At 42.1% G+C, this 15,843-nt stretch overlaps 1 protein-coding gene across 1 annotated transcript; it reads right to left on the minus strand.

The window, feature by feature from the left end:
• Nucleotides 1-650: 650 nt before the first annotated feature.
• LOC141800306 (uncharacterized) lies at nucleotides 651-15,813 on the minus strand. The gene is made up of 11 exons (XM_074682740.1): nucleotides 15,611-15,813; nucleotides 10,304-10,363; nucleotides 9,988-10,008; nucleotides 9,580-9,852; nucleotides 8,253-8,373; nucleotides 7,925-8,100; nucleotides 7,518-7,660; nucleotides 6,736-6,883; nucleotides 6,317-6,498; nucleotides 6,129-6,221; nucleotides 651-5,438 (listed from the first exon to the last, which is right to left on the minus strand). The coding sequence occupies exons 2-11, from the start codon at nucleotides 10,347-10,349 to the stop codon at nucleotides 4,572-4,574; spliced, it is 2,070 nt and encodes a 689-aa protein (XP_074538841.1). The 5' UTR covers nucleotides 10,350-10,363; nucleotides 15,611-15,813; the 3' UTR covers nucleotides 651-4,571.
• Nucleotides 15,814-15,843: the final 30 nt, after the last annotated feature.

Here is a 15,843-nt window from a genome sequence, read left to right on the forward strand (position 1 = left end):
CTGATCAAGATCCTGTAAGGGACTATTTTTGATCATTTTGGCTCCCTCTGTTAACTTCTGTGTCCTGTGCTTTTCTCAGCAGGTTCTTTATTGTTTGAACGGCCCTCTCAACTCGACCATTTGACTACAGAAATGTGGGACTTGAGGTGTTGTGTTTAGCCGAAGTACATCATATTTCTTTTGCTACTTTTGTTGCAGACATTTGAAATTTGATTTTAGATGTGGTGAAAAATTTTCTGATTCGACTCACACATCCTTTTCCCATTTTCAGAATGCATCCTGCGATTTGCACTGCAATGCACTATGGTGCTCTGAGTTATGTTTGCATAATATTTTATGGAAAACACAGAACAGGAAAGGTTATTGTTTGCAGTCAGCTGGAAGCGTTGGGGTCCAGCAGGTGTCAACAACATTTTGCTGTTACCTTTACCCTGTTTAAAAATATCTCTGTTGCTCCTGCTTGGCTACAATCTGCCCTGGTAAATTTATGGCAGTTGAATTAGTGGCACGCAGTTCCCGAGGGGTGAGAAAGTGACGCGTGACACTTGGAACAAATGCCGGCTGACATTGAGTGAGACGCTGCGCTGAGATCAAACAGACAGCTTTGAGAAAAGGAAAGAAAAGGAACACAGAAACAACAGGAGGGCAAATGTCATAATAGCTTGTTTATTCTTAGTATTCCTTTGGACATGAAATAAAGAAACAAAGTATTTTCTGTACAAAACATCAGTGTGAAGTTGTGCAAAAAGGGAGTACAGAGAGAAAAGGTGGGAAGTTACACCACATCCAGGCCAGGACTGCAGAAGTAAACAAAGAGAGAGAGGGTTCAGGGCAGAGACTACTCACATAGTGCAAGAAGTGCCAGTGCTAATAAAGGTTGTGGTTTCTGTAAGTAGGTTCTTAGAGGTGGAAATGAAACCAGAACCCCTCTGGCACTAGTTGGATGTAATAATTCAAAAACCCACCTGACTGAGCGGTCTTAGCGCTGGTGGTAAACCAAAAGCTATGCACTATCTGCCTCCTTCTCATCAATATTTCCTCTGAGTGGCAAGGGATTACAATCACTTACAATATACAGTAGTGGTGCTGCATGGAAATGCTGTTTTAGCAGTCTCTCAACATAAGCCTGAGGGTTACCCGCACAGAGCTCCTCATTCATCTGCTGCTATCAAGAATTCACTCACGTACTCCAAACTGTGCAACAATGATCAATGAAATAGAAAACACCCTCACCTACACACAGAGCAAACTCAGCTTTATTTATGCTACTCAGAGCTGTATCACTTCTATGTTATACGTCACTTGTCTCTTCCACACTAGTATATCGTAGGTCTGTCAGTGGTTTTACTTTATACGGTTGTGCGTGCAAACAGTCCTCTACATCGCTGAATATTGTAAATATCAAGTAAAAGGTGCCAAAAGGAGTGTCTGATACTACAGAGTACAGGCCAACTATCCAAAACAGGGTTTAGGCACTAAACAGACAAGAATCACTTAAAAATCTCAAAGTTACAATATCTTTTACAATATATTGTGGCTTTAAACACATTCACACTCATGACATGAACACAGCACTTGTTTCATTTTGTACATTGCAGGACGAGTTGAGCAGGCACATGGATACTTTACTCACAACAGACGGAGAAGCACATGTTAAGTACATAAGTTGTTTGGTCTATGCATAGACTTAGCTCACACCAGCACGCGTAACTCACAGTCTTAAATCATTCTTGCTCATTTTTACATGCTCTGAGACACAAAAATACACACAATGATGGTCACAATAAAAATTGCTCCTCCATCACTCACACACACACACACACACACACACACACACACACACACACACACACACACACACACACACACACACACACACACACACACACACACACACACACACACACACACACACACACACACACACACACACACCTTTAAGATGATAGAAGTCTGTTTTTCGAGACGTGTTATGAGCATGCTTTAAGCGACATAGGTTACACGTTTGAATAGCATTAACAGCAGAAAATTGATTTAAGAGGATCAAATCTTGATGGATTTTTTACAATATTTGGTTTTAAAATTAGTTTGATGTTAGTGAATATTAGTGTTTATAGTATATAATATATGTTTATACTTTATGTAATATATTTAGCATTTAAAGTTGGTGAGAAATTTAGTTTTTTTCTGTGTTTTCATGTATAATACAACCACCATTATGTACACTGACAACATTCAGCCTTCAAGGGGTTAAACTGCAAACACATGCAATATTTACAAGGCTGGAATGTGTGTGTCTGCTTTGTGTGTCTGAGTGTTAGTGAAGGTACTTTAGTATTTTCATAAGTGGTTTGTGTTCTTCTCAAAGATAGAGACGACAAATGAGGCATATTCAGTGTTTTTACATTAGAATGCCTTCAAACAGGTGTAACACATTTGACTGATACTGTTTTTTCCATCTGACTCTGAGGCCACTTGATTTGTGTTCATTTTTGGTTTGTTTTTAGGTTATTTATATCAATTGATCAGACTATCAAATCTGACATCTAAACCTATCTAGTCATATGGCTTTTAGAAAAGCTGACATCTTGCCTGATTATAATCTACCTGTAAGAAAATCTAATAGTAAAGAGAGCTACCAAGAAAAGCCAGTTAGCTGTAGATGATCTGCTGTACAATTTTCCTACATTTCACTGATTGATTGAATTTTCATGGCTGTCTTTTTGTGCTTCTCTCACAAAACCAAATGCTTTTGTTGACGTTAGCGCACCAAACATATTGTTATTGGTTTTCCTGTCAGTCAGTTATAGTATGAGGTAGAGACATGCAATTTTAACACTAAATTGTATCTGCACACCTCCTCCATACCATACAAGACCTAGATAAGATTCATAAACAAACGATTTCTTAACTACTTGGCGTGGAAAAAAAGGCCTCATGGGAGTTTTTTGGAGCAGTTTAACATGCTAGGCATAAATGTTAATGCTTTATACAGATTTTAGAGAGTCCATCGCACAAGAACTGTTAACTGTTAAACTACATATGTAAGAAAAATGTGTCATTTGGATATTAAATAAAGTAATGATTAATGCATTAGTAGGTTGGCATGGTAACCATCTAAGGATGTGGGACAGAACTAAACTATAGACAAAAACAGCATGCTGTAACTACCTGAGCCTTTCAGGTACTTTTTATTCAGGATATGATCATTAAAAAGCTCAACATACAGTGGCACAATGGTGGTCCCATTAAGTACCTTGAGTTGCAGCTGACACTACCTCCCTTCTACTCAAAACATTGGCGTAAGGAATTTGTATGAGGCCACCAGGAAATCCAGAACAAACACTGCAAAGTGGTGATCTGGACTGATCGAACTGCAAAATATGTTGTAATCATCTGAAATGCCAATGAATTCATACCTTAGAGACTTTAAACATAGTTTAGAGTTAAAAGAGAATCTTTTTTGTGTGGTTAATGAGATGCAAAACAAAACATTTTCCCTTCATTTGATCCAGTATAGTGGTTGTTTCTGAAACAAGAGGACAACTATGTACAAATCCCCCAGACAGAGTGTTAAAGTTTGATCAGAGGGGTTCCGTTCTTGTTGGAAACGCTTAGGATTGCCAAAACTGCAAACAGTTTATTTCTCCACATAACAAGTCGATAAGATGTGCGCTGGGTGGTGTAGGACTAAATCTCTACCAACAGATTTTGCATTTTTAGTTAGACAACGTGACTTTGGGAGCCGGAAGTGTTGTGGGTTTTTGTTCGTAGTCTGAATTGGTTGTTCACTAGCCTTTCAGTGGGACTATACACAAAAACAGCAGAATAGGCTGAGAGATCTCATTGGCAATGTTCAAGTGAGAATATAGCTTTTTTAAATCTATACAAGCAAAAACTCCCATGAAAGTTTAATGCTGTGAATTATTGTAAAAAGAATCTCCTCCCAGATATTGTCTCCTAACAGCGACTTCTTTATAGTAATAAGATGAAAGCCAGACTGAAAACAATACTACAGAGTAAAAGGAAGTCACGGATAGTCTTTTGTCACGTACTTTTGGCTGTACCGAAGTCCCAGAAAAGTTGTTGGTTGTTCCCAGAGGCTACTAGGTCTCAAGTGATGGCCTATTAAGGGTTTTGTGGGATCTAACACGAAGTTTTTTCTAAAATGAATTAAAAGTGTTTTCTTGTTCTGTAAACCTATTGTTCATAAAAGACCTTAAGAGGAATTTGAGTTGTAAACACTGCAAAAAATTGTGTTTGCAGTTTGACACTAAAGTTACCAAAAGTTGAGGCTGTAAGGTCCTTACATGAAATGTACTAAAATGTTTAACAATCAGCAAGCCACATTTGTTGCGTTAAGTGTTTCAGTATCATGAAGACCAAAGGTTTTGTGTTAGTATTGACAATAAAGATAATACTGTGTTCAGGCATTAGACATGTTAAATCAAAGTCCTCACCCCTGCTGCAGTGTTTTCTTCATTATTTGGTTGGGGTCTTCGATTGTCTACAGTGGTGGAAGAAGGAGAAAATTTTGTGGGGCTTCCATTGGGTTGTTGCAGGGTCTGGTCTCAAGTGGTTGTGGTTGTGGTGGTTGTATCGTCAGCCACAGTGCCGTCTTTGCTGGCCTCCAATGTTGCACCACTAGATTTCAGCTCTACCTCAGGAGTTTTAGGAGGAGCTGCTTTGGGAGCTGGGCTGCTGATAATTTCAGCGTGATCCGGGCTTGATTTGGAATCCAGGCCAGGCTCAGGTGTACCATTGGTGATTGGTTCTGGTGTGGTTGGTTTTTGGGGCTCAGGAGTTGGTGCCAGAGCACTCACAGGAGTTGGCGTTGTGGCTTTTGGAGTGGGTGGTTTTGGCTCTGGACTTGGAGTTGGTGCCGGTTTTGGATCAGCTGGACTCAGACCAGCCTTGGGCTCCGGGCTTGGGGTCGGTGCTGGTTTTAAATCAGCTGGACTCAGAGTAACCTTGGGCTCCGGGCTGGGGCTTGGTGCCAGTTTTGGATCGGCCGGACTCAGACTAGCCTTGGGCTCTGGGCTTGGTGCTGGTTTTGGATGAGCTGGACTCAGATCAGCCTTGGGCTCTGGACTTGGGGTTGGGCTGGGCTTAACCTCTGCAGGTTTGGGCAAGTCCAATTTTGTTTCTACAGGTGGATCAGGAGTTTTCTTGGTCTCGGGTGCTGGGGAGGTTTTAGTTTCAGCTACTGGACTGGACTTTATTTCCAAGGCTGGTGGGGCGCTCGGCTTGGACTCGGCAGCAGGTGGTGGACTTGATTTGGTTTCAGGGGCAGCAGAGATTGTTACAGCTACAGACTCAGAGGTTGGATCAGGGGCATCAGTGTCAGTGTCCAGAGGAAGGGCCGTATTAAAGCCAACGCCAGAGTCACTTGTCTCGAGGTTACCTAACCCGACCTCTTTAGAGGACACCTCCAGACCCTGTAACAAGCAGACCACAAGGAAAAGTATGATTTGCCTTTTTTTTTCCAAACAAGATATAATTCTGCGTTGTTTTCAGAGGACAAAAATAACAGGATAAGATATAAAATTACATACACGGGAGCAGAAGTTTGGGTTTAACCAAAAAGAGTACAATAATTTGAACATAACAGGAGAAACAAAGTCTCAGCGCAGCAACAGAGTAGGAGGAAAAAGACCCAAATTTAGTTCAACAACAGGCAGTGGAAACAGAAGTTTAAGCCTTGATTTAAAGAACTGAGAGTCGGAGCAGAGCTCAGGTTTTTTGGGAAAGCTGAATGCTGCCTCTCCATGTTTTGTTTTGGCTGCAGGGACAGAAAGGGTCTTCCCAGAAGACCTGAGAGATCTGGATGGTTCATAAGAAAACAGCAGGACAGAAGTGTATGTCAGCCCTACCCCACATTCAGGACTCAATCAACCAATAGTAACTTTAAAAAATCAATTCTCTGTCGCAAGGGGGGCCACTGCAAAGATCTGAGACCTGGGCTGAGGTGATCCACCTTCTTGACCTTAGTGAAGAGTCTAGCAGCAGCGGCAGCATTCTGAATTAGCTGCAGCTGTCTGAACGCAGAAAACAGCATAAAAAAACGGAGACATTATTAAAACCTCTCAAAGACTGGGTTAAGAGGGAAGACTTTCATGTTTTCTTACTTTGATGTCCACTTCAGTGCTCTGAGACTTCTCTGTATTGTCTGCCTGGGAGTGCTTGGATTCTTCACTGAGTTTGGTGATGTTCTTTACCACCTGTGGAGGCACACGCACAGAAAAGCTGTTAAATAGAGTGGGACATTGTCATTATAATAATTATGACTTGTAAGTTACGTATCCTGCTCTCCAACCTGTCTAAAGGCCTCCCCCTCGTCCTCTTTGCCAGCGTTCTGGGCGAGCTTCTCCAGTGCTGCAGCCCTCTTGGCCCTCTTCTTCACTTTGATCAGGCAGGACAGCAGACACACCAGCAGAAGGAAAACCAGCAGGCCCACAAGGGCGATGATGGCCACATAGAGCGACTCCAGCTTGTAGGCTGCATGATGGCATTGTGGGAAAAAGGCGAGAAAAGAGCACGAGTGGGTGGGTAAATAATTCAAATGACCTTTTTCAGTGACGTAAGGAAATTCCAACAAATGAATGCGGGAGACAAATAAAGGAGATTAGGTCAAAAGTTAGCTTCTACATTATAACGGAGTGATACTATTCTTTAGTAGGTAGCACATAAAAAACCTTGTAATTAAGCATGGTTTTCAACCTTCCCTATACTTACGTTCTACTCCCAGGTGGATGTTGGCGACAACAAACCCCAGTATGTCTTTAATCTCGAATATGCCTATGTCTGCACGAGTGACCTGATCCAGATAAACCAGTGAACCTTCCATAGAGAGACGATCCTGCAAACCCAGCTCCTCAGGGGCCTGGAGGAAAAGAGACATTTATAAATGAACATCCTAAACTTACAAAAACAAACCCATTTCTGCTAACATTAGACCTTGACAAAGTATGAGCCTTTGACTGGTATCAGTGTGAAAAGTTGAAGGAAAATCAGGAGGAACTATAAATCAGGTGTTCAGTGGGCGAATGGGTTAAAAAGAGAAATACTTAGGCAGAAATCGGGAGTGTTGGCAGATATGCAAAATACAAAAAAAGGAAAAAAGAACAACAAGCAGACATATAACACCAGTAAATGGTGCATGAGAGGAAATAACCCCAGCACATACCATAAAAGTCTTAAATGTCTCAACTAACTAAACAGCATGCTAAAGCAAAGGTGGGTCATAATGGCTTGATTGTCCACTTGCAGACTTTGTAAGCTATAAAAGAGCTCCAGCCATTAGCAGTAACACTTAAAAAAGCTGTTAAACTCTTAAACACATCACAGGTTATAGTGTTTCAAAAAAGGAAGGAGAGACTAGCCAAACAAACAACGGCTAAAGGAAAGGGATGTAAGGAAAGACAACTGAGAAGGTATCACTAGAAGTCTGCTGCTATTCAATACAGAAATCATGTTAATGTGATGGAGGGGAAAGGAAAACAGAGGTGCCAATTTACATCTGTGAATACTCCTTTATCCAGCAGCAGACGGGGTGTGGGGTCTCTTTCAGGGGTGTAGAATAGTTGGACCAGAGAGCTGTTCACGATCAGGTTGATCTTCAGCCTTTTCCCATATTGCATTGTCACAAAGTTTTGATGCCCTGAGACAGAGAGAGAAAGAAAGAGAAGACAATGGAGGACGTAGTATAAATACACCAGCACTCTGCGTATCTGCTCATGGATCATCTAAAATGCATTAGCCTGCTAGAGCCCATTAACGTTGGGGTCTTTAAAAAGCCATTATGACAGACAAGAGGTGTGTTATAGCCACAGAGGATAGGACAACAACATCCTGATGGAAGCTAAAACAAGTCGAGAAATGAACAGAGGAAAATGGCTACAACCGTCTTCATTCATGCTCTCACCTTTGACTTTGAGACACACTTTCTTCTGGATATCACCTTTGGCATCTCTGACGGTGTAGCTGCCCTCATCTGCACCTGTGACAGCACTGAGCATGACGTGGCGTTCCTCAACGATGATTCGACCCTGGTAGCCATCCCTGGACAACCCTGTGCTGGTCAGCAGCACCAGAGCAGGTCTGCAGGAGAGAAAGTCAAAGAGGATATACCTTCCTTAACCTTTTCTTGGTGAATGTGAGGCACGCTGTCACAGTGTGTATGCATCAGAGTGGGAAAATGCCATCTCAGATTCTTGTGGGCAAAAATACCAGCGTGAATAAGTTGACTCTACCTCGATGTCTGGTTTGCCTCCACAGAAATGGGCCTGTACTCTAACGTCAGGGGGGGAGTCACCTCCACCACTGGAATACGGAAGTTGTCTCCATATTTAATGATGTGCTCGTTGGTGCAATCTATGAGGTAAAATCAAAGAGATGAACTGTTTATTCTTGTGAGAAAAGGAACTACAGGGTCAGCTACAGCTGATGAGAAATTAGACATTTAAGTCGAGAGAAGGAGAGAGTGTATTTGCTTTGGGTGCTTAAGGCTGAAAGAAAGAACAGATGGGGTGAAGGAGGGAACGAGGAAGGGCAAGGAGGAGGAAATGGCATGACAGATGTGGAGAAAAGAGAGAGAAATACAGAGAAAAGAGCAGTGATCCAAAAATATCAGTGGGGCTGAAATGAAAGGGTAGGAACAAATGAAACAGAGAGAGACAGTAAAGACAAGATAAAGACAGGAAAACAGCAGGAAGGGAAGAAGAGAGGAGTGGGTTGGCGGTTAAAAAGCTGCATAATTACTGCCTGGCAGCTCTGACATGCTCACAAACACACACACACACACACACCTCACAGCATGTTACTCCCTCCATATGGTGAATCTTTCAAATACTGCTACTCTACAGTAGCCTTTATCCGTGCTGGGTCTGTGCCCACTCCGCCCTCCATGTGTGACCAACACTCACGTTTGTGTGTTTGTGTGTTCAGTCTCATCAGAACTACTTGCCAGAGCCTACACTGCTGAAACCTCTAACACTCAAAGGACAAAGAAGAAGAGTAAAAAAGAGAGGTTGATTCTGCTGCTGACTGAATGATTAAAGTAGGAGAAATAAACAGCTCCTACACAGCTCTGACTCTAGATCAGATTTAAGAGGTTTAGTTCTCAAGGGGAGACTAAAAGGCTGATTTCTGTTAGTGTTGGGGGAAATGTTTGGATCTTTTACTCAAAGGTTGGTAAACAGTGCACTTTTGAAAACACACTGTATATATCTCAAACTCTTTGAGTATTTCTTGATTTGAGAAAACATAAATTACTCATTACAAAGCTGAAAAGGTGGCATCTGGGTATCATCAGAACAACTACAATTTTAGGTTTCAAGTGATTAGGTGGTAAAGTAAGATGTTGCAGTTTATGAGACTGCAAATGAAGTAGGTTGCAAAGTATCATGTAACATAGGTGGAAAGAGAAGTAAAGATGTACAATCATAATCTGAAATGTAGTGTGGTCGAAGTGTAAAAATTTTTATCCGATGAAGCTCTAACTCAGTCTGTGAAAGTGTAATATGTCAGCTTGCTTTGACTCCATCTCTGATGTTTCAGCCACACATAAATCATCATTACCTCTGACGGTGAGCTTGATGCGTTTGATGCTCTCAGGATTATCGGGATCTTTCACCGTGTACACGCCCTCATCTGCCTCGCCCACCTTGTCTATAATGAGGTGGCTGAGTTTTTGGTTGAGTTTGACCCGACTGTTGACCACGCTGCCACCACGAAACAGGTCCACCTCAGGTGACCATTGGGCAGATCCGCTTTTGAATTTGACCTCTAGTTTGAGTGAAGGCAGCATGATGTGGAAATCCTCCCAGAGGAAGAGAGTCCTGGACTCATCAACTGAATTATAAGAGAGACAAAAATGAAGGAGGAAGCGCTGTAAAACACCAGGAGAGGGCAAGAAAAGTCATGATTTTTAAAGCATGAGCGATGAATTCAGAATCGTACATTAAGGCGTGGCACAATGGATCTTACCTTGTACTGGGGCAGAGAGCGCTGCAAAGAAAAAAGGAAGATAAACAAATTAAAGTGAATCATAAAGGTCTATTTTCATCAGTTGGACAGTTATTAACCCCATCCCCGCCTAATGATGACAACTTCTTTTGTATTCTTCTGTATTTCTTAAAATTCAGGCTTTTAACATCCTTAAACTGTGTCTATACACTTAAACCACAACATTTTTTCTGAGTCAGCGATTCAGAGCGGCCTGACCAGCAGTTTGTGTGAGAGAGCACATGATTTTGTTTATTTCATGATCACCACAATGGACAACTTCAGTAATTTTTTTTACCTGTTGCAAGCAGAAAACTTAACACGATCAACCTGCCTGCCACCATCCTGGCTGAGTCTTCTGGAAAGAAAAAGAGAAACAAAAAATATCAAAATAAACCACAAATCTATTCCAGTGCTATTTGTTTCTGTACCGATTCATTATATCGCTCTTTGTGATCAGAGAGGGGTTATCAGAGGACATACTGCTGACAGATCTGACTTTACCAAGTTTTGTGTATGACAGCATCCCTAGATGATATCACCCTGAAGCATCCACAGGGGCACATGAGGTGAAGCTGACTTCAAACTGTCTGAACTGCAGTCTAGTGTTCCCAAAACACATTTTGTATCTTTGAACTCCTCTAAAGCAGGCTGTTTTATTATTCTTTTGACGTCTGCCTTTACTGGATATCTGGGGAGAGAAAAGAAATGCGAGGAGGAAAAGAGGGTGGATGAAATGTAGCAAATGGTCACAGGTCAGATTTAAGCCATATACTCCTGCTAGCTCAACTCCTGGCCTCAACCATTTGCTGCATGTCTTCCCTGCTCTTTTTTTCCTTGTGTTTCCTGTCTCTCTTCACCTGAACCCTATCCAGAAAAGGTATAAAAAGAAAATACCCAAACGTTTATTTTCAATTTGAAGGAACAGGTATACATCATAATAACAAGATAATATTAAAAAGACTTTTCTCTGTTGGCTAAAAAACAAGTACATTGTTCGCATTTAAGATCAAAACCTGGAATCAGAAATGTCATTAACAGTTTCTCAGATCCAAGGCTGACATGAATATGTATCCGGAGAGTGTGTGAACAAATATAATTGTTACAGAGCCAAGAGCAGGAGCACCATCAGGGATTTGAGCCTTTTGCAAATATAGAAAGTGTTCAATATTAAAAAAAAATAAAGAAAAGAAAATATAGAGGAGGGGAAAAAAAGTTAGAGACAATTTTTTGAGGATTCTGGACCCTTGTCAGTTATGAACTCCCAAAATTGCCCAAACCTTCCTTCACCATAAGACACCTCTAACCAGCATTAACAATAAAACACAAAGTAAAATTATTTTGAAACTTCTGAATTCCCCTTCGATGATTGATAAAGTACATTCTTATCTATTCATTCACTTACGTCTAAGGTATAAGAATTTAACTGCAAAGATTCAAGGGCATTGATGTGCTCCTTGTGCACAACATAAATTACACTGTTGCTTAAAAAGTTCTTGCTTGGATGAGCTTCAAACAGTAAACGCTGGGAAACAGAAGGTGAAAGGAAGATTCTGTGAGGGAATCCTGATCATCTGCAGCACTGAAGGGAAAATTGATGATGTGAACGGCTTTCCTCGGTGCTGAGACATCAGAGGCTTCACATCAAGGGGTCAGAGCAGAAGAAACTTTCCTGTGGTTCTCTTTTACAAAGCCCAGGAGGGGAGCTGGAGGAAACACCTGCAAAGCTCACAGTCAGCAGCTAAGCAGCATGCTGTCAAGGTTATCCATGCCACAGAAATGTATGTGCTTCATTATTCATACACTGTGTGCCTCATTATTCATGAAAAAAGACAACTAGCTTTAACCTTGTGTACATAAAGCCTGCATTGTCTTTTTTCTTATCCTGCAGTTGTTCTTTAAAGTGCATTAAGGATTCAATTGGGTTATCTAATCACACAAAACATCTTAAAACAACCATCGGAATCAGATCTGCTGAGAATCTTGTACTGCCTGTAAATTCAATTTATTCTTCTTTGGCCAGTGTTTTTTTTATCGGACTTCAGATTTGCAAAATTGAGTGTGGTTAAGCTTCTGTAGAGAAAGTCATATACAATGCAAGGTAGGCTCCATAGAGTGTATACTGGCAGTATGAAATCAGGGCTTTGTAGATTTGTGAGTCCATGGGCAGACTGTGTTGCTTTAAGACTTGTCCAGCGATAGTTTTAAAGAGTCACCTCTCTTTAAGTGCATGTGCATGTTTATCACAGCCACCGGGCTCTACGTCTCTGTCAGAGATTGCCTATTGATTATGTGCCTGAATTTAAGCACAGAATAATTCATGGACCTCAAGATGATTCATTCAAATTGTGTGGAAACTGATAGCCAGCTTGCTTCCCAGCCATGCTATCTTCCCCTAAGACTTCATGTTGTTGTCTCGGAAGAATCATGAGTAACTGCAACACAGAAGGGGTTTGTGATTACGTGGTAATGCCTTCTTCTGCTCCAAGGCATCTGGGGAAACACAACCTGCTGTTGCCATTTACAAAGCCTAGGAGGGGAGTGGGAAGGAACACCTGCAGTGTATATGCATTAAAGTCACATTTTTAGCAGCTAATAAACAGACATTACATTAAAAGTGTCTTGACATAACATGGATAGGGATAGGTACCAACTCATGTAACATCAAAAGGTACCCTGTTTAGGTACCAAAATGCATCCTTGTGACTGTGAGGGAGTGGAAGAGTAAGCGATTTTCCATTCTGGGCATGAACACAGCATTGCAAGGTTATGTATTGAAGATTAAATATGTTAAATTGAAAAAACATATCTATTTTATTCTTAAACAAATGGATATTTTTTACCACATAAATACAGAAAAGTACCGAAAATTGGTACCATTGAGTACCAGTACCAATTGCCAGGAACCGGGTTTTGGTACCGCATTGTTTTAAATGTGAAAGGTACCCATCCATGAACATGGAGCACTTCATAAAATATCCACACCACTTCAAGCCATCATCATTGTATGCACCTGCGTGTCTGTAGTCTGAGCATACTCTTTAAAAGCAAGGCCTGTGTCTCTCTGCTTGACAGAAACAATTTACGCACAACACCCTGGGACTACACAGAACCAGGAAGCTGTGTCACACAGAACAGTGTCTCTTGACCAACAAACCTTGTGTCCTCTGCTACAGTCATCTATATTTCTCAGATTGCTATTGTTTCATCCCTGCTGTGTCCATTTTTAATATGTCAGGACGTCTGCAATAACTTTTCATAGCTTTTACACCCAGAACCTATTTCTCTGATCTTGATATACGACTAAAAACACTGACTGTCGACCCCCACAGCCACCGGTATTTATTTCATTCATTAGTTAGTTTGGGATGCAGGTTTGGTCGCCTCTGAAGAAAGACCAAAGTGAGCCATGTCCATCTGTTTGTCTCAGCAGTAGGCCTCGTAAAGTCACCACAGCCAATCTGCTGTTTCTGCAAGATGAGGCAAGGCGAGAATTGTAAAATCCACTTCTCTATTCCTGTTCATTTTTGATGCCCAAACGGCAAGAATATCCTCCCCGAGCACTGACATGCAAGCACATATGCGCTAACATGCAATGAGCTTTAACCTGTTACAGAATTCCCTCTGAGCTGTGAAGCACACCGACCTCAAAATTTGCCATCTGCTGTCCTTCCCTGACTCCTTTGCTTCACTCAGTGTTTTTCACTTCAGCTGGGTTCTCCACTCTTCTTCTTCCTCTCTCTATCCGTTTTCTCACATCTCAGAGTGTTACTTTCTTCCACCATAACAACCTTGTTAAAGTTTCACTGTGCTCTTCTCCCCCAACTTTAGTCCGTTTGACAGGTTGGTATCATCCCTTACTTCCTTTTTCTCCACATTTTATCTTCTCAGCATGACTCCTCTCAACCCTGAATCCTCTGCTCCCTGTTTCAGGGCATCACTCTCATTCCCCCCTTTTCTTTGCACTACTCTCTGTCTCCCTTCTCCATCATGTCTCTTTCATCCTCTCCTCCTCCTTATCTTACATAATCCGAGGCCGTGCATCCCACTCTGAAATCAAAGCCTGCTCCTGTGTGGCCTCTACCTCCAAACTCCCTACTTACTGGAAGAACAGGCCTGTCTTTGTCCACGGGCTTTAAAGAGGCGGAAATGCCTTTAATGACTGCAGATGTGGGGGACTTTTACAAAGCAACCTCTGTGTCTTCACCCTTCATCATTTCTCTTTCATTTTTGCTTTGCTCTGCACAAGTGGTGAAGAGAAAAGGCTCTGCATGGGGGTGAAGTCTCTCTGAGGATGAGGAGGCCTGCTAGAAGTGAAGCTCAAACTCACATTTCCACGCGCACATGCACACATGCAGTACTCTTGCCTCACAGCACTAGACATTTATAAAACATGAGGCAGCAAAGAAAGGGAAAGAGGATTGCAGCAGAGAAGACATTGGAAATGGCTGAATGTTTACTTGGGGTCCACCACTCTTGATCAGATATGGGTTTTCCTTTACTCAGGGGCTTGGGAAGCTCAAAAACTTCAATTTACTATTTCAGTGATTCTGTGTTCAGTGATTTCAGATGTCTGCAACTTCTCCACACTAAGTCAAATTGCAGAGATGGTATAAAAATAGTCTTAAACAACCTGAAGATCTCACCCAGACAAAATCCTGGTATATAATTTCTAGAGATCATCTTCGATACAAGGCCTGCAGCATTTGACAACCCATTTCCCTCCAAAGCTGGCTGCAGTGAACTAAAGGATGAGACAGGTTTCCACCATATTGCATGCACCTGTCAGATCCATTACAATCAGTGGACACCAGAGAGGAGCAGGGAGAGGGATGGTGGTTATATGTGAGGCATTGACAAAAACAAAATAGCAGCAAATAAGATGTAGAGTTATTTGTGCCAAAGATGGGATTACAATACATCCATTGCCCTCATGTCCCTGCAGGCCTTGATGCAGCTCTGGCCAGCCACAGACTGCAGCTGGAGGAAACAGCCAGAGAGCCTCCAGGCTGGAGCATCCTCTCAGATAATGGATGCTATTAGGCTTTTAAGAGTGCAGAACATTTAGCCTGTACATTTCTTATCTGACTAGAGGGTTAATAAAGATGATGAGATGAGGCTACTACTGCATTATCACTGTGGTGATAATGATGTCAGGGAGGTAAATAAGTTCATAATTTAAAAAAGGTGAACTTGTGGTCCACTGTCATTTCAGTTTAAGCCGTTTAGATGCATGCATCTGACATCATCATGGATTCTACAAAATACAACTGCATTTTATTTCTGACCACCTGCATACCACCGGGAGGCTGAGAAATGAATGGAGAATATCCAATGAGGGGAAAAGCGGCTCCATCCCGGGACGATGCACTCAGAAAACAACGTCAACATATTTTCACACTTTTACTCGTTGACTGAAGCATGTAAAAACCCTGCCAAACTCACAGGTTGCCTTCAGCTACCTACCCCCGGGCCGGGATAGCCGATAACAGCATCAACCAAAAAACTGCAGAATTTAACCCGTCATGCACCGGTCACATGTAACCCACACGTCCGCACATGCATGTTAGGAGGGAAAAAAAGAGCAAACAGCGGATCAGCTTACCGCTAATGATCCAGCTGGAGCACGGGGAGACGTCAGGATGCCTTCAGAGGTGAAAATCTGTGTGGATGCTGCTGGTTTCCTCCCTCGCCGTCTCCCTCCCTTGCAACCTCGCCCCCCTCTGAAGCTGCACTTCACGACTAGGGCTCAACATTTGGAAGATGTTCAGAATATGTCGGGCTCTGCTGCATTCGGAGACACTCGACTCACGTCGGAAAACACCGGACCCCTCCCCC

The sequence above is a fragment of the Halichoeres trimaculatus genome, unplaced genomic scaffold, assembly GCF_033239565.1.
Source record: "Halichoeres trimaculatus isolate MK-OKI-2021-1 unplaced genomic scaffold, fHalTri1.1 fHalTri1_scaffold_12, whole genome shotgun sequence".
NCBI lineage: Eukaryota > Metazoa > Chordata > Actinopteri > Labriformes > Labridae > Halichoeres > Halichoeres trimaculatus.